Genomic DNA, 19820 nt, shown 5'->3' on the forward strand with positions numbered 1-19820 from the left:
CAGGCAACAACATCCCCCTGTTGCATTATGGGAAACGTTGCATCCTGTATATCTGAATCTTGACGTCAGGACATCCTCACTTTGTGCAGGTGCAACACTAAATACATGAAATACTCCTTTACACCTCTGCTTGCACATCACGTCTTATGTCACACTGCCTTTGCTATGTTGACCCTATGTCCCTTAAGTGTGTATGTGCATACCATATGTTGGTCTATGTGTTTATGACCGCATGTGTGCATCCGCCCATGTGTTCCAGCTATAGGAAACAGTGTTGTCATTGTACGTCAGTGGAGAATAACATACAGTCCTGAATTACGCATTCACTTCAGGAAATAGTCCAAAAACTGGACATGCGTCTGTTTTGTAATTGCCCGGGCATAATAGTTTCCACTGAGGCTGTCTGAGACAGATTACACACATGAACACTATGTATACACACTCCTTTAACCCCTTTTAAATAAGGAGGGGGTCGTTCTCCTTTCCTGAGATTACGGTTGGATTGTGCTCACAGCTCAGTAGCGTTGGTTGTCTGAGCCTCCAGCTGGGAGGCTGAAGCAATTTCACTGTTCACCAAATGTTTGAAGGATTCTGTTGTATTGTAGCTTGATGTAATGGAAACCCATTGTCAGACCCACCAGGAGCACTCGCAGATGAAGTGAAAGCGGCCCTCAGAATCGTCTTCAGGAAGTCTGCAGCCATTTATGTCCAAGTGACAGATGGGACAGAACAGGACAGGCCGGCGTGTTTAAACAACCGATTCCATTGTAGTATATTCAAGATAAATGTCATAACTGGTATGCAGTGTGTACTAGCAACACTTCCTTTGTCTGTCAGCTCATGGAGCAGCAGGAAGTCAGCTGAGTTATGGGTCGTTCTGGTGTGAACCGGGGCAGAGATGAGGCCAGCGATGAAAGCACTGAGTTTGGAAGAACAGTAGATCCGAGCCGGTGCAGGAAGGAAGACGTCTCTAAATCAACGAATCACATGAAATTCATCAGATTTGTTTATGTAACTTTAGTCAGTCAGTTTTGCTGATTATTTAAAAGAGAAAAAAGGTGCAGTCGAAGTGTCTCGCCATTTTGTCTCTGTTATCTTGACTTAATTAAATGAGAAGGCCCTGAGAGAGGATCGCTGTTTCATAATCTTGTTACCACACAATTCCTCCACATCCTGGATTGTATAATTTTTTCCCTGGAGATTATTTTGGGACAGTTTATCCTTAAAGCTGCAGAGTGCACATTTTTCCTTGAAACTGTTCCAAACAATTATGAAATATTCTGCTATCCAGTCACCTCTGTGTGTGTGCACACAGCCAATGCACAGCTATAGCTGCGTATTCTGCAGCATAACATCGAAACGCTATCTTCAATGATGTGTTTATTTTGTGTAAAAGTGAGAGGGACAGTTCTCCCTCTCTGACACAGTTTAATCAATCTGTGTAGCTCAGCGCCTTCCAGGAGTTATTGAGTGATGAAGGGTCGTAATGAGCTTGTTATGTTTGTCCCATCCCTCCAAACCTGCACTGTCTAGTGTCAGACACTTCCTGTTTACATACACTGCTCACAAGGATGGAGATGTTTTTATAGTTTCTTACTGTCAGCACATCCCATGAAAAGAAAATAATCAAAGTGTTAGCCCATCTCTCAACTACTTGATTTCCCCTGTCTGGGGCTCTCATGCCAAAGTCCATTAATTCCTACTTAAAGTGCTAATATGGAAGATTTCAGTTTTGTTGTCTTTGGCAGCACCTGTGGCGATAAACGGTAATTGCGGGAGCACACTTCCCACATATCAAAACAGGGATTTTCCTCGCTTACTGTCTACATTACTTGCAGAGAGCGGAAAAGCAGCCGCTTAGCTCCGCCTACCCTCTCTGACAGACCAACCACTGCTGGGTGATGGAAAACGCGTCACTAACTGGGCGCCGCTTGTGATTTTTTCAGCGAAAGTCGCCACCGACACTCAGTCTGTTATACTGCAAATGCAAAGGCTTTCATCAGTGGGCCATAGGCTCAATCACCATTGTGTTACCTCATCCGGCGATAGATAGAGACTTAACAGGCATTTATTTAAATGAAAATGTTCGAGACTTTAAATAAAAAATAAAGTGTAGCTTTTGTTTAACAGTGAAAAGCATTTCCCAAAGCAGCCACACACATAGTCAGATACACCTGAAAGCAGTCGAATGACCCTCGTCTACTGAGGAATAATTCATATTTTGCCTTGCAGAAAGTGGGCAGTGCCACGCGTGTGGGATCAAGCACACCGGCTTCTTTGCTTTTGGTCGAGGCTGCAACTTTGCTGAACAAAGTTTTCCAGAAGCAAATGTTTTATTTGCCACTTTGCTCACATGGAATAGAAGTAAACGTGAGGATAATATTCACCAATGTTCATTTTGTGCATGTGTATTCACTTCCTAAAGAGGGCATTTGTTTGGAACTATTTTTAGAGGCGGATTTATACACTTGTCATGCACTGCTGAGTGCTAATGTAGGCCTGACAGTGTACATCGGAATTGATGTTAATTAGAACCTACCTCGGGCGCTGGTTTGGCTCAGTTGGTGGGGCGGGCGCCCCACGTGCGGAGGCTGTCGTCCTCGTCGCACTGATCGCGGGTTCGACTCTCGATCTGGTGATCATTTGGTGCGTGTCACTACCCACTCTCTACTCCCAACATTCGTCTTTTCAGCTGTCCTGTCATATAAAGGCAAAAAAGCCAGAAAAGTAAGCTACCTACCAATTTTTCCTGTTTGTTTGTGATGTAACTACATCTCCCAGAATTCCTTTTGGCAGCTCCAAGATCTTTTCAAGATGTTGCTTTCATTTAATTGTGGGTACAAGAGCATGGAAATAGCTAAACAGCTTAAACTGTTTGGATAAATGTCCTTTTCCTCTCAAAGAAACACGTGTAGTCGTGACGCTGAAGCAGAGAGACTCATTTTCTCAGCCAAAAAACATCTTGCACTAAACCCAGTTGTCTCTAAATACTCTCCTTTTCATGTACAAAGATCTGTTTAATCATCTCATCTCGTGTCATTTCAACACATAATTTTCTGCAGTAATTAGGTTCATAAATTCGCCCGACTACTCGGAGATAAATGTGCTCCGTGCACCTGTGTAATCATGCACGTCTGTGTCACTTTAGACGTCTGGGATCTCTTCATGAGTCCAATCATACCAGACACATAAGAGGTGCTGCTTTCAGTCCTGCTCCATCCACAGCTGGGAGGATCGTGTCTGCTTTCACTCACTTCTTTTATAGCCGCTCAGAGAAGCAGCCAGGTGTGCTGAAAGTATGAGGGCTTTCCCTCGTCTGAAGAATTCCTCGGCACGGAGAGAAAAGAGACAGAAGAGGGTCTTTTCTTTGGCCACGTCCATCCAGTGTGAGGAATGATGGAAAAAGAGGAGGTCTGGGTGGGGGCAGGTGTTAGTGTTGGGAGGTGGGTGGTGATCCTGGCTGGAGTGGAAAAAGGAATGTGGGGCTCCTGGAACGTCCTGGAATGTTTGGAGCAGTCGGGGATAATTGAGTGAATTTGGAACAAGAAAAGACAAACCGAGGTCCCGCAGTGGAAGAATGTGCTTCTGGGACGTCTGAAGAAACATTCCATCCATTCAGACGGCTTCGGCGGGCCCAGAACCTTCCTCAGATGGCACCACAGGGAATCTAACCCTCCTTCCTGCTCCCGTACAAACACGAGATCTTACCAACACTGCTCTTCCTTTCACACTCTCCTTACTCTCTGTTTGCACACTGCAGGACGAGCAGACATCCTCTTAGATGTTTATTCTGTCACCTACAGTTTGTGTAGGGTATATCGGAAAGTCTGCAAAGAATAGAGCAGTTACATGTGTCTCCAAATTCCCAGGTTCAAGAATAGAAACATGCCCTTGAGTCTTTCTTCCTCGCTTTTATTTGTGACAGCCGAAACAGATTTTGACAAAGCGTGGTAATCAATTGGTGTCTGCATTTATTCCAATCAAGACGAGACAACATCCTCGTTCTATCCTTGTTGTTTGCAGTGAAGGTCATTTTCATGTTTTGGAAAAGGTCCTATTACATGTTTAAGATACAGGAAGCTTCTGAATAGTACATTTCCATTATTGCAACAACCTTTAATATAACTTACATTTTCATATGAATGTTCACCTTTTTACATGATCAGACGCAGGGCGATATGGCCTTATCATATCTTGATAACGATATATCATGTTTTCTGGTAATGTAACAAATAATTAATGACATGAAATAACCTCATGGTGTGAATTAAACACTTGACAAATAAAAAGTACTGAGTTTTCAGTTTCAGAGTCCTTTTCTGCACGTTAACGTCCATGTTAATAAAAAACAGCTCTTCCCTCTACGGTTCGCTCCAGCTTCACTCCCACAAGCGTCAAAATGATGTAAAAATTGCAGTAAAAGCAGTTCAGCTGCTGGTTTTGTGACATCACGATAGAGACGATATAGAAAAACACAAACAGTAGACATTTTCATATTGTTTTAACGATATATATCGTCATATTGTGCAGCCCTAATCTGAGATGTGTGAAGAAGGTGGCTGTCGTTTTTCAGTTGTAAGGTCGGACGTTTGATCCCCAGTTCCCTCAATCTACATGTCATAGTGTCCGTAGTGACCCTAAATTGCGCCCGGTGGCATAGCCAGCAGGTATGAATGTGTTAAGTGATTGACAGTTGGGCACTTCATGTAGCAGCCTCTGCCATCAGTGTGTGAATGGGTGGATGTGACGTGTAGTGTAAAAGCAGCTTTGAGTGGTCGCAAAGACTAGATAAGCGCTCTATAAGTACAGTCCATTTAAATGATTGACATCCAAGTATCTACACAACCTTTATTATATTGTGTTAACTTGTGATTTCACTGTGAGCTCAAAGTCATTTAGAAAGCATAAATCTTGTGCAGCTACTAAAAACATCACTGTGGACATAAACAGCAGTGCTTCAATTCGCTATTGTGAATATAAATGTGTTTTTTTAAAATTGATATATAGTCTAATTGTTTGATCTAAAAGATAAATGATAGATAATAGTGAGAACACTGCTAATCTGAGTTCCTGTCTTGAAGCTTGTTTTGTCCAACACCTGAAGGATTTCAGTTCTCAGCCACTGAAGACAGAAAAGCTGCGAGTCCTTCTTTTGCTTTTTCTTATATGATTTGTCAATCATTAGGAAAGTTGCAGCTTAATGTTTTTCTTGCTAGCTAATGATTAATCCACTAGTTATTTCCAGCTGCACTGAATCCTGTAAATATCCCTATAAATATATGGATTTATAAGAGACATGTGGATTATTCCGCTGCTTCTATCCTCCTTACACACACTTTAAGAGCATGAAGGAGTTTGCCTTGCAGACTCTGCTCCGCTGATCCACTGTGAAATTGATTGAGCCACATGTTCAGTGTGTTCGGACTGTCACTTGTTGGGCTGAACGCCTCGCTGACGGCTGACAGACTCATAGGCTACACGTGATGGTCGGTACGCGTCACCGAAGCGCCGTCGCTCGCCTGGAGACTGGAAACAGGGCTGACTGACACTGAATGTAGCAGGCTACTGTAAATAAAGAACAAAAACCCAACAAACTAGCAGGGAACAAATAAGCGCGCCGGGCAGCAGCGGGTTAACTGATAGCAGTTTCTCTCATTCATTCGCTGAGGGTGTTTTTGAATCCTTTTTTTGTCAGATTTGAGCGTGCCAAGTGAAGGGAAAGCAAAACATGGCTGGTTTAATGGCAGGTTTTGGTCATTACACCCACGCTATCGTCCGGGGAATCCCTGCGTCCCTGGCCAAAGAGGCGCTCCGGACCAGCCAGGCGGAGGTGGAGGTGGACCTGGCCAAGGCGCGGAGGGAGCACGAGGCGTACGTCGAGGTCCTGGGCACGAGGCTCGGGCTGGAGGTGGTCGAGCTCCCCGCGGACGAGGAGCTCCCGGACTGCGTGTTCGTGGAGGACGCGGCGGTGGTGTGCGGGGACACGGCGCTGATCACCAGACCCGGAGCGGAGAGCAGGAGGAGAGAGGTAAGGAAGCAAGTGTCAGGATATGTTTGATACGCCGAAAATAAAAAGTTTGATGTGAAAGTGCAGAGGAAGGAGTCCTCTCCCCCTCCTCTGGTTTGCCTGTTGTGCTCACAGCATGCAATTAATAGTCTGCAGGTATGCGTGATAAATATGGAGGTGGATCATTCATGATGTGACAGACTGGAGGGGATTTAAAACAAAAACAAATCAATTTATTTCCCTTAATGTATCAGTTTAACACTCCACGTTCACTCCAGCTGTGTGATGCCGAATTATATGCGTTGCAAAAATATGCCAAAGTAAAGTTTTAGAAGTGCTTTTTTCCTGCACGTGGCCCTCCATCTCTGCTGAATATACATACATCACCAGCTGTGTCAAATCAAGATCACATTCTAACCATATTGTGCACCAGCCTACACAAAGAGATATGATTAGGTGTGAGGCAACGCCCATTTTAAAGAGGACAATGCTTTTTTTTCATGAGCTTATTCAGTGTGTCTGCACATTGTTACAGTTCAACAAATATGGAGACTTTTGCATCTTTATATTCCACTTTTCTTGGTAGTTTATCGTCTATTTATTGTCATCTCACTTTATATTGAGTGCTGGTTGTCAATATGCATCATTCAAAGCCTCTCAGAAGGTCTTACTCCAAAACAAGCTGAGGAAAATCCTAACAGGACTTAAAGAATTCAGACACGTATGTAGACGTGTAGGAACTGAAAGCTTTCTGACTGCTGACATTCATGAATCATGACATTTTTTTGGAAGCAGAACAACAGGACGAGTGTCCCGGTTGCCTAGTGAGGGTAGCTGCAATGTAGGGTAGTGGTGTGTGTGTTTGTGTGAGAGAGAGAGAGAGTGACAATGGGGGGAACGGTAGGACGGCTCCTGTGAAAGCTGCTGTCATTTCACATCAGAGTCACTCCACTCTGCTCACTGGTGCTAATGGTCCCCAGCCTCTCTGTCAGCGGGGATATTGATTGAAAAGCTCGACGCTGCTACCTTCAGTCACCACTTTTCATTTGCGCTGAATGTGGCGCAAGTTACATCTGCATGCACATGTCTGCACTCCATCAGCGCTCTGCGAGAAAAACCTTTCACACATTTAAATTGTGATTTGTTCTCATCGCAGGAGATGGCAGGGGTTCGGTTTCTGGCTGCGTTTGTGCTCATGGGAGATGTCAGCTGTGATGGATGGAAAATTGGGGGAAAAAATTGTCATAAATAACATTTTTGTGAGAACAGGTTTGTAAATAATCACAGATGGGTTCGGATGGAAAATTCCGAATGATGTAGCTGAATTGGATTCTTATCTTATAATAAGATGAAATGAAATGTCGGGATCACTGTGGAGGTTAAAGTGCTGACTCTGGCTGCATGATATTGGAAAAAACTAGCATTGTGATAACTTTTTGGTCTGCAATAATTATTGTGATTTTAAAAAGGAAACTACACCGGGTAAAGATGTGTTTACATGTCCATATAAACCACAATTGTTCTGTTTATTGTTTGAGACTTTAAAGTTCAGCGACTCTGACCCGCATGAGAAAGTAGAGAGAGTTCAGGTGGAGCGACACGTTTCCTTATCAAGTAAATACAAATAGAGTTGATGACTTTTACCATATGTCATCACACCATTTCTAACGGTGTTCAAATGTATGTTTAATTAGCGTGATGAGCCCCGTGACAGTTACTGTTTGACACAAAAGCTCACCATCTCCCGCTTCCTGTCAGCACACACAACCTCAGGCCGTAAGTACGCTGCAGGTGAAGCCGCTAAATGTGGACACTCTGCGGCACGTCCGCGCTGTTACCGGTCTGTTTATGTGGCCATAAATCATTTACCTGCACCGGGACGAAGTGCTGCTGATAACGCTAGTACTCTCACTTATAAGCAATACAATCCATTAAAATGAGGTGTGTCTGATTTGTCCAGGTGAGTATTAACATCTGATATTGATTTGAGGACACTAGCTATTGAAGCTATTGAAAAAAAACATTTTGCATTAAATATTAATATAAAATATTAGCAGCAATAAAATCCAATGTAATGAGGCGTGTCACATGACCTGAAAGCTATTGGCAAAAAGGCCCTTAATCTTTATAAAAACATTTATAGAAAATAAACAAATAACACTTCCGAATTTAAAATTAGTGTGCAACCAACTCTGGGGGAAGCCGAGTGAGATAGCGTTGCTGGCTCCCGAGTGAATGTCTGTCGAATATCCAACTTCAAACTAACTTCACAAAGGTGTAGAGACAGAAATTCTGTATTTGTCAACATTTTAATAATACTAGTTTCATTTCATTCTACTTAGTTTAAATTGTCTACACAAATGGTTTTGTAACGAGCAGAGTGTATTCCTTCTTCCTTCCTGCTTTCACACTAGTGTAAATCAAGCTTTTGGCTGTGAGACCCTGTTATTTCTTTCACCCCTAAGACCACTGCATAGGCCTCGACAGCCAGACAACCCCCTCTGAGAATGACTTTGTACCTTCTTTTATGTAGGCTCTGTATTGCCCTTTATTGCTCTATCAGAATTAGCATAGACCATTTGCTCAGCCTTTTGTTTCCTGTTACTCTTAATATATTCTTGACTAGAGCTAACTTTAGTCAGAGGTTTTCTTCAACTTGCTTTGATGATACCTCTCGTGCAGCCTTAATGCTGACCTGCTGGTTTGGGCTGCACAAGGAAATGCATTTGTTGTAACAGCAAAATGAACATGCACAAAAAACACATTGCAAAAGACTGCCTGCTCCATGGCAATAATTTAAACCACTCGGCCAATCAGATAAAAACCCAGCTCGCCTTCAGTTATCCTCAGATTAAGTTGGTTTAACTTGGTGGTGGCTGCGAGGTAAGCCTGCACGTTGGCTGAGGAAAGGAAAGTTAGCATATGGAGCCTTGTTGTTGCACGTCACTAATTTTCTTTACATTGTGCAGGCCTTCTACTGGATGCACTGTGAAAATGAGGAAAAAGAGTATTTCACATAAGAATATACAAAGTTTTTATGATTTCCAGAGTTCAGGTTATATTAGTCGTGTGGGGGGAGAGTGAAATAGACAATTTAGCTCTTACTTGATACTATAATCCATGTTTCTTGTGAATAAACATTTTTGTTTGCGTACAGAGAAGAGAGAATGTTCAATGATTTACTCTGGTTTAATGTTAAAATGTGGCCTTTTTGTATTATGTGACTGTATCTTCTCATGCAGAATGTGGGAAAGGCAGCTGCTTTGCTGGCCAGAGTTCAACTTAGTTACACATTAGAAGAAGATTTTAACCCAGCAGCCGTTGCTCTCTTTGGCCCTTTGCTCGCCTAGAATAGAAGTGGACATTAGTTGAATATTCTCCGATGTAAATTTTTGTTAGTTTGTTAATTTTGATGGCTGTAACCACACTCACTCAGAACAAGTGTTCCATGCAGTCTAATGCACCATTAGCACATGATTAGCATTTTAGCCTGAGATGTTGTTTGTTGTTGCTGGTGATGCAGGATGTAGAAGATGCATGCGTTAATGCGTTTATAGCATTTGTCCGAGCGTAGACTGAAAAGTTTATTGAAACTCTTATCTAGTGTGCCGTTTACACATGCCGCCATGGCAACAGATAAGGTGAGCTATCAGTAATGCAGGAGCACGTCTCTCACCTGTCAGACTGTTTGCCCGAGCCTCTCTGGTGTTTTACAGATAATGATAATGTGTGTAATATGCTGAAAATAGTGCACTTGCAGTGTGTGACGCTGCGTCATTATTCACCTATCAACAGATGGTCCTGTTTTTATTGCACGAGACATTCTGGAAAAAGGGGAACAGCGGCTCCAGAAAAGGCAGAATTGTTCTGAAGGAGGTCTGAAGCGGTTATCAATCACTTCCTGTCGTCATGATGAATGCCTTCCCTGCCCGTGTTTGCTGTCAGTTACAGTTAAACCATCATGTTTGAAGGCTCTGCCTAAGAGTCTTCGGATATTCCCGTGTTGAAATAATTACCGTCTTCCTTCACCGCTGATTGAATGGTGAGGGCTGATCTCTATCACATAATTACCCTCTTGACGTTTCAACAGCCGTGCATGCAGATTAGGCTGCACATCTTTATGCTGTGTCACTAGTTCAGTGTTAGATTCAGTGAAGAGAATGAAGCTTTATTCTGAAGAATCAACCAACTTCCTGGAAGAGTAATGGGTGGCCATCAGGCAATGGATTTTTAATCTACTGCATGGTCGGCTAGAACCATTTGTTGCTGCCAATTTACCACCAAGATGTACGACGCAAGATTCAGGCGTTTCAGGTGCAGTTAAGAGAAAAGCATCTCTGCTTATTATTTTGGGAAGTTGATGTAGATTTTTGCAGACATTAATGAACTTTAAGGGCAAGAATGACTCTCTAATTTTGATTTGTAAAGACAGACGTTCAGGTTAAGTTCTCCTTCGTGCTGTCAGAGAGGAGAAAAAGTTCTAAACTTTCTTAAAAAACTTTTCAGTGCAGGAGAACTCAGAGGAGCTGTAATGTAAGTTGTGTGGAATCACTTGTTATTGTTTATCACTTTAGTCTTTTGGTCTGGAAATGCTGTCAAACTGTGTTTTAGGTCTGTTGGCCTCATCCCGCTGGTCTGTTTTGAGTTTCCGTTCCTTCTATCCCTCTAATTGCTTTGTGGAGTCGCCACAGGGGAGATTCAGTAGTTGGTTCACACAATTTGATCATCGTCCTCTGTGGCTTTGAAGGATGAGGCCATCATCTTTGTAATTGATCGTATGGACTGTGGAGTCGATTGTTGTTTGTTGGTGTAAGTCAATGAACATTGACTGGAAAAAGTTTTTATATAATTCTTGAAGGTTGCAGGAATCGAATCCATTAGGCCGAGGCTTAAAAGCTTTATTATAAAGGGAAACGCTTGTATAAGTGGACTGCATGATTCTTCACTGCAGACTGCAGCGTTTTCTTAAAACTCTCCTACAAGGAGCCAAAGTTAATTGTTCCATAAGACTAAACATCAGACCGAGACGCTGAAACTGTTCACCAAGCTGGAGATGACCTTTACGCCCCTGCTTATTGTGAACCCATTTAGGAATCATAATGAGAAATTGCACAAATAAACCTGCTGTTATTATTTCATGCCTTTGTTACTTTGTGATGAGGTAATATACCAAATGTATTCTTTATTGTCAGACTGTTTCAGAAGTTCAACAAAGACTCTTTTCTCAAGGCCAAAAGGAAAACTTTTCTTTAATAAGGTTTTGAGCTTTGATTTCATGTCCTCATTAATTTCTTGACTGCATACAATAATATGCCTGTTGTCTGATTATACACAGCCATCTTGTGCAGTGTGGTTACATATTTGGTGAACATTTCAAACTGATAAACAACTTTAGTCTAGCTTTGAATTAAGGTGGACTTTCTAGATGTCCTAAAGGTTTTGGTCTGGCTGACGGATGATCATTGAGTCTCCTGTCTGAGGTCTTTGCCACTTCATTAATGTAGTGTCGCCGGATGTTTTATATGATGTCATACACCATCAGGTTTTGACTGAAAGAAGACCCCATCCAAAATACTAGAGATGTTCTGATACCAATATTTTCTAACCAATACCGGTTCAATTCCTAGTCTTGAGTATCGGCCCAGTATTCGTTGGATACCAGTGGGATTCCGGTCGCTAACATTTTGCGAGCTTTGACGAACATTACCAGCAGCACTGCACTGTTGTTGTTTCATATCGTCGCATGATATTACAGCTGAAAACAGCTGATTTTTGCAGGGGCTAATTAGGCTAATTATAGTACCGGATCTGTGCATTGACTGCTGTACCAATGCCAAATACCAAGACATCCTCTGTCCTGAGCCGTTAAATTTGTACGTCGTGTTGCAGTTTCAGTTCCTGCACAGTTACACACCCACGGCTAATGGTCTCCGGTATGCTTTGACTCCTTGTGACTTGGGAATCTCTGGTGATGCTCAAACAGCCGAGCCACAGATAAAAGTGTCACTGAGATGTATTTTGCTTACACATCACGACTGACCTGAAAATCTTTCCTTGGCAAACTGACAACGTGTGAGTATTTCGGTTAAAACCCTCTTATCTCAATCATTCCAACAGAGTAGCAAGTTTTGCCAAACTTTACTTCCTGTGACCTTCACAGTCTAAATAACTTCTCTATACATTTTTCTAGACGACTGAATGGAGCAGCCTGTTTAATGTTCTCGTGAATACTGTCCTCAGGTATTTATGTTTGACAAGAGAAAGTGAGTGTGCTGCAGATCCCACGTGGATGAGTTCACAGTCAGTTTTATAGTTGCACTTGTTGAAAACTGTTTTTGCAGAGTGTCATCACCGCTCTCTTTAGATGCTCTGATTCACTTTTGCACTGCTGACACTCCTTGTGCCAATCAAAATCCACAAGTTTTTGCTTGCTAACATACTTTATTGATAGTTATTGAGCAGCAGCTCAAGTAAAGGAGGTCAGCTGTCTCTTTACGTTTATAAATGGGAGGGTAAAAGGGCATGGCAAGACTTAAACATCTAGGTCATTGGAGGAATACATTTATCGCGATACAGCCTGAACTGAGGGAACGGTTACTGTAGACTTTGCAAGCAATAATACGGTGATGTCAGCCATTGGTTTCTTGACTTATTGATTGGACTTTTAGATGTCTTAAGTTTGGCATTTTTGACGTGGCCATGTTGGGGGTTTTTGATGCCAGAAGTGACCATATTTAGAGGAAACAGTGGACAAGGAGAGGAGCGAAGGGTTTGCAAGCGGCAAGCTAGCGAAGCTATACCTGTGGCTACATTCCTTGACCGTGAATGAGCTGGTTAAAGTCGAGGTGAAATGAAAAATGTCTTTTTAATCCTTTTAGATCACATCCCCGGTAATATTGTGCATCTCTTTGACAATATAGGCCAAAAACAACAGAAAATCAATTTCTTCGTATTCTTATATCAAAATCAGATCATTTTTTCTTCCGGTAAAACTAAATTTCACGCGTGCTTACATAAGTTAGCACCAAACAATTTCAACCAATCAATCTGCAACATTTAGCCGCAGAGCACCAAGAACGCTCGGTCAGTTAGCTAGCTACTGCGCTGTGGAGAACGTCTATCTGCTACTTCTCAACAATCAAATCAAATCCCTCCAATGGTATGTCCCGACTCCACGTCCTGTTTCACTCGGAAATATGTCACGATACGGAAGCTAGATACTCTCGAAATGCTGTTTCAGCTCGACTTTAACCATCGTATTTCCCTCAAATGTGATTCTGTTTGTCGTGGTAGCTGACTGGAGTGTTTTGTTATAATAATAAGAGGCTGAAAGAGATAAAAACCAATAAAGATAAAACCGTTTTTTTGTTTGTTTTATGGACCAGGCTGCCACCATGTCTAATTTCACTGTAAGGTTGGGCAATTAACATGAGGGTCTATGTGAGTTGACTCACTTTTGGAGCCAGCCTCAAGTGGACACTTAAGGAACTGCACTTTTTGGAACTTCAACACTGGCTTAATCTTGACAGTGACATGGGTTGGTACAGGTATCACTTAGCCAGGCCTTGCTGGGCCAAGTCATCTAATTGTTGTAATTGTTAATAAGAGCAATGGCATGTTACATGCATGTAGGCTGCTAGGCTAGGTAGCTAGTTCCAACATTCAGTTCATAGTTCTTCTAGATTAATGTAATGCACAGACCTTGGAATGACATGATTAAGAAGTGAACACTTGCTTTGTGTGTGTAACATTTACTTAACCCAGTTTGTTTATTAATGAAGCCGCAGTGCATTCAGACGGGGGGAGCAGAGGACATAAGCTCATTGATTTGTCTTCCTCTCAAGCTAGGTGATCTAAGAAGATCTACACAGGGCCAAGAAGGAGTTTGGTACCATGTATCTTAATTGGTTGTTAGGTGGTTCATGGATGAGAAGCCAGTGAGGGATTATGTCCAAATCCTTGTCCCTGTTGCTGTCTGCTCCTTCCCCAGACTACAAGTGGAGATAGCTTTAACAAAGCAGATTGAAAGTAAATAAAATAGGGAGCACAATGATTATCTCAATATTGCCTTTTGATTATTCTGTATTTAGAGATATGGTCAGTCAAAGCAGAATTCTAGAGAAGTGTACTGTCCTCACCTTCAGGTCTCTGAGGTTACGAGCTTGTGGCAGTGACTGAATCAGAGAAATGTTGGACACAAGTGGCCAGAATGACTTTTCTCCACAGGATATCTGGGTTCATTCACTGTGACAGAGTGAAGAGCTGAGCAATCACAGCCAATCTGCTGCTTCTCCGGATTCAGACCAGGCTGTTAAAGGGCCAGTTCACCTAACCTAAACTCTTCTAACGAGAAATTCAGATGTCAAGTGACACAGGCAAAACATTATGACGTACTTTACTTACACAACAATAGTTCCAAAATCACCATAAAATCAATCAGTGTCATACTTTGACATTTTCACTGCAAACTATACAGAAATGTGAAAGAACTTTCTTTTGTTGGCCTTTTACGCCTTTATTTATAGAGAGGACAGTGGATAGTGTAAGAAACGGGGGAGAGGGAGAATGAGGGATGACGCGCGGCAAAGGGCCGAGGGTGGGAGTCGAACCCGTGGCCGCCTCATCGAGGACTGTAGCCTCTGTACGTGGGCCACAGATTTAACTGCCGAGCTAAACCGGCGCCCCTCCCACATCTTTTTAAAAAAGCTTAAAATCGTACTGGAGGAGCCAATTTGTCCTTCTGAGATTATAAATGGGAACCAATCTTTGTCCGGTCAGGTGTTCCGCCTGGAACATCTTTGACCACACGCTGCGGTAGCTGGTGGCAGCAGTAACTCGTGTTGGATGTTTGTTTGCTTGTATTTGCATTGTATGTTCGGATTTAATGGACACTAAAAGGAAAAAAGAAGACAATAAATGGAGAAGTTTGTCTCTCGAACCTGTTAAGGTGTGTTAATTATGTAACCCATGGTGAAGCACCTCAGTGGCTTAAAGCGTTGGCTTAGCCTCTATACTTACAACCTTGAGATTGCTCAAATATCTGCTCTGATGAATAGCTCTGATGAGATTTACAGGAGCTTAATTCACCCAGCTGAAGGGATTTTCTGTAAGACATGATAAGGTATTGTTGGCCAAAAAGCACAGCAGCTTTTGCAGTACCTTTTTGTGCAGCACTGTTGTGTCTAAAGCAGACTCAACCTTCAGTCCAAAAGTTGTAACTCTGCTCGTTTGTCTGCATCTGCAGTTGGAACTTTTTCTCCACATTGATACCAAAAACTTTTGGTTGTGCTGGCAGTCTCTCCGTCTAGACCAAACGTAATGGACTAAGAACAAAATCCAGCACAGATTCCTCCACTGTCACGTTTCTGCTTCTCAGCCACTGTTTATTTTGAAGCAAGAAGACCTGCCTCACAGCTGATGATTCAGGTGTTGGTGCGTGATTTTAACTGAATGATCTTCAGTTTCAGTCCACCCAAAAATTACTAGTCATCTTTTACCGGTACTGCTTAGACACTGTGATGACTTGCAGGGTAGTCATTGTGCTTACTGTATCTTATAATGGTGCGCTGCTGTGAGCAGTTACTGTAAGTTCAGGTTACAGGGCGGGGACAAGTAGGGCCGTTAAAAAGTGCTAGAATCTGTCAAAACAAGTGTAAATGGCCTGAGTGTCATTTCAACTCTGGAAACCGGATGGAAACTTCTGCTCAGACTCAGTATTTAGGTCATATTTTTATAGATGTAGGTGTAGGTAGTTCAGGTTCAGTCCCTGCAGTTTATACGTCCGTGCGGGCCTCTTTCTGGTCACGTCTCACAGCAGCCTGTTTTGACTAGACGGCAAGCAGATGCAGATTCCTCACCGTCCTCGCAGCTCTTATATGACTTCCCCTACGGAACCGACCTGGTTTCCTTCAGGGAGGCTTGACATCCGCGTGTGAACCGAGGAGGAGGGTGAGACACCTGGAACCCGCCAAGCAGCATCTGGGCCAGGGTCAACGTGCCTTCCCCAACTGCCTGTCACATTCCTACCACATTTAACCTGCCCTCCCTCTCACTGTTTGTCTGTCTGAGTCCTCGTCTGGCGTGTTCGTTCGTAACATGGCAGTGCTGCTGCCTCTCATATCCTCCGTCTCTGATTCATTGTCATACAAAGGTCTTTTAAGGTCTCACACAGGCTACGCTGAACGCATTTAACGACCTGAATCAACCACTCAACAATGTCAACGTGCCTGCCAGTGAAGAAGTCAAAAACCTCCTTGACTGAGTAATGTAGGTTAGCCTGCTTTCAATACAGGGAAAATTACATTCCAACTATTTTCCAATAATATGATAATAGCGATAGTGAATTCCTGCGCTGCCAAGATGTCTTGAGTTGGCATGAAAATGCACTTGGATTGAAAACACATTTAGCAGCAACGGAGTACAAAGTAGGTCTTTGCCTTCCAATATAGGCCAATAAGCCTGACATCGTTACCTTCTCATACTATGAGAACTGTGTTATTCTTACTTTTACATACCTGAAGCAGACTGAATATCAGGGTTAAAAGAGGAGCGTTCAAAAGATGTAAGTCTACTTATCACATAGAGATGTACTGTCACTAAATGATTGCACTTTGTGACTGCCAGGTGTAACTGCGGTAGAGCTAACGGAGCTAACTGACAGATATAACATTGGTTTGCTAATGTATATGTCAAACAAAGGAAAAAAGATAACATGGATGAGATACCTTGATTAAATTCTGTTTAATACAGGTAGTAACTGAAGATTTGAAATTTAAATTCACATAAATAACACAACATACCTCAAAGAACAAACAATATGTCTTAGACTTAAATGCTAGCATGGTTAGCGTAACAGGACTTTCTATGGTGGCCTACAAGGGCTAACGCACTGCAAAACAATTTATTTGGAGAAATCTGTTGCAAATTCAAAAACTAAGTTGGTTCCAAAACACAGGCAAAAAAAAATCCTCAAAAATTCACTAAACAAATACAATGGCAACAAATTCGCTGCAACGCATCAACGATTTAAAGTCGGAAATACACAAGCTCTTGAACCTAGTATGTGGCTGCAGGTCAATGTGCGCTTTTGTGGGCAATGTGTTACGAGGACTGTCCTGATGAGGCCGATGACAACGTGTTTGAAAGCAGGTGCACGCTGCGGACGTAGGTGAGGACAGCGATCGAGCAGCGGAGGAGCAGCCCCGCCTACTTCCCAAACAAAGTATCCAGAGCCGTATAGACAGAGAGTTGCGTCAGTGGAGGTCCGATATGCTTCATGATACGCCATTGCGATGTCGCAACTCTCTCTCTCTATGGCTGTGAAAGTACCGTCACTCAGTCAGTCAGTCAGTTACTCAGTCAGTCATATACAGACCCATATGTAGGGCTGACCCCAGCACTCAGCCACAAATAAAAAACAAAATACAACTATATAAAGCCGTCGCAACAGAAATAATCATGTAATTGTTTTGCCTTTCTGCAGCACTTATTTCTAGTTGCATGTTTTTATCGTTGAATTTTCTGGGATTTTTGTGTATTTAAATTCTGAAGTTGCAGCCAGATTCTCAACTCATTCTAAACTGCATGAATATTGCTTAAGTGTGGCTAATACTGTATTTGCCCTCCTAAATATCTTACATGTTACACTTCGTGATGCTTCAGTAACTCATATTGTTGATTGCTTTAGCCGGGGCAGTGCTGCAGATGTTTCTTTAAGGCATTTCTTATGCATAATGAATTCAAGAATAGCTTCTGTAACCCATCCCAGGTCGGTTGTTTTTCCTGTCCCAGCATTAAAACAATCTGTCCTGTATGAGTGGGCCAACACGTGCCAGGCCTCTGCCTCCCATGTGTCCCAGGAAGGGTTGTGTAAAGAACATGAAGAGACCGGACAGCTCTCCCCTCCCACCCTCCCGTCACCTTACACCCTGCCCCCTTAAGGCCACAGGTTCACCCGCTGCAACCCACCAACTCAGTACGGAGCAGCAGCATGCGAGACAGCTGCGGCGCACTCGTGAACAGGAACTCCTCTCAGCCTTTCAGGATGACCGGGTCAGGCTCGGCCGTCACCGTGAGTGTGTGAATGTCTGGTTTGGTATGTGAGACGGAGCAGTGGAAGACACAGGAAGTGGGCCAGGCACTGCAGCGCTGAGAAAAGTCACGCTAAGGTCAGAGAGGGCGCAGCATAAGCCGAGACAAAACCCCTTTTTTTTTCGCTTGAAGATTCAAGGATAAAAATCACATTTTAATAAAACGTTAAGCTTCTGTATTTTTTCTCCTTTCCGTCTCGCTTTTGTCTGAATCAGATCCATTATGAGCAACTGTCGGGGAGAGACGGCTCTTATATAAATGAGATTCTTAATAATTTGGCAAGATAAAAACGTTAATCATAACTGCTGAGCGATTGTCTGCAAACTGTGTAGTGGATCAGGCTGCTGAGGAATGTTTCACCTGTTGCTGAAACCTTTTTTCTTTTAGTTTTGGGCAAAATCTGAAGCTTTACAACTTAGGCTTTGTTATTGTATCACGACCTTTAACGCCAGGAGTGTTGAATCGAGTAAATATACCACTTGAAATCTCCCTGAGCGCCTGCACTTAAAGACATGCCATCCATTCGTGCTGAAATCCTCCTGTTTAGATCTCTAAAGGACATATTAAAAGTCGTTCATTTGTATTTGTTGCTTGCTTTGGGCAAATCAGCTGTATTTAGATTGGATAAACAGACCTGACAGATGTTGTTTGAGTGCAGATTATGCAACAAACACTTCTAATACTGAGGACTCAGTACGATGCATTTATCTACTTAGCAGTGGCCCTCACTTAGCCAAACAAATACTTCACTGGTAATACCATGATTGATTCTGCCACATTCTGCTGCGCTCAGTAAACGTAGCAGAAATGAGTCAAGACTAACTGAGATAAAGCTCTGCTAATCTCTCTCTCTGACACTCTTTGACTTCTCACTCTCACCCCCTCCCATTTGTTCTCACTCTTTTAAAAACAACACGCTCCCTGAGAGATACAAACTGTCAGCATCAGCTTCATTGAGTGATGGAGATGCAGAGCCAAAACCAATCTCTTACATCTTTGAGGATATAACCATCGCTCCTTCCTGTCGGTCCAGATGACAGGTCGTGTTTAACTGGCCAGTTCTCTGAGCTGCCACCGAAGGACAATCGTAACTGCCTTCATTTTGTCTCAAGGACTGTTGAAGGGATCTTGCTGCTAAAAAGAATTCAGTACCTGTGTCTGAGGAAGTGTTGCACCTGCTGCACTTTTTCTGCACTAACATCCTGGAACTCATTAATGATATACTGCTGTGATGTACAGTATGGATCAGTTCTGCAGCCCACAGACATTAATTAACAATCAAACAGTGTTTGTTTGCAAAAACCTCAGGTGGTCCTCTCCTCCTGAGATGCTTGAACGATGCAGTGCAACAACAATCTTGTCATAGTCATTTGAGGCAATTAAATCTCCAATTTAACCATTAATATTGACTCATCAGTCGTGCTGAAATCATTCTTTGTTTAATTGATTTGGCACAGTCTCTCTTCTCTGGGCTGTGAGAGGCTAAGCTAGCAATGACAAAGCTAAATGTTGATGCCATTATGGTAGGAAAAAAATGCAATTTGGCTCTGTGTCTTTGGAGGACGCTATCCGCTTCTCCAATGTGCCCTGGAAAACCTCCACCAGATGACGCGTTTTACAAAGTCAGGGAGCTCGCTAAACTACACTTTCTTAATCTAGGACGCCCGCCTCCGATGTCATGTCTCGTTCAGAATCGTCAGGCTTGAAATGTAGACTGCAGACC

General features: G+C 42.8%; 1 protein-coding gene across 1 annotated transcript in view; it reads left to right on the top strand.

The window, feature by feature from the left end:
• Positions 1-5548: 5548 nt before the first annotated feature.
• Positions 5549-19820, top strand: part of ddah1 (dimethylarginine dimethylaminohydrolase 1) — an 87450-nt gene continuing 73178 nt past the window's right edge. Inside the window, exon 1 of the mRNA XM_069680118.1 lies at positions 5549-6028. Coding sequence (XP_069536219.1) covers positions 5729-6028 — 300 coding nt within the window. The 5' untranslated portion in view covers positions 5549-5728. The remainder of the gene's footprint in view (positions 6029-19820) is intronic.

The sequence above is a fragment of the Semicossyphus pulcher genome, unplaced genomic scaffold (genome assembly GCF_022749685.1).
Source record: "Semicossyphus pulcher isolate SPU_LCO1_2020_fin unplaced genomic scaffold, fSemPul1.0.p SCAF_4, whole genome shotgun sequence".
Classification (NCBI taxonomy): domain Eukaryota; kingdom Metazoa; phylum Chordata; class Actinopteri; order Labriformes; family Labridae; genus Semicossyphus; species Semicossyphus pulcher.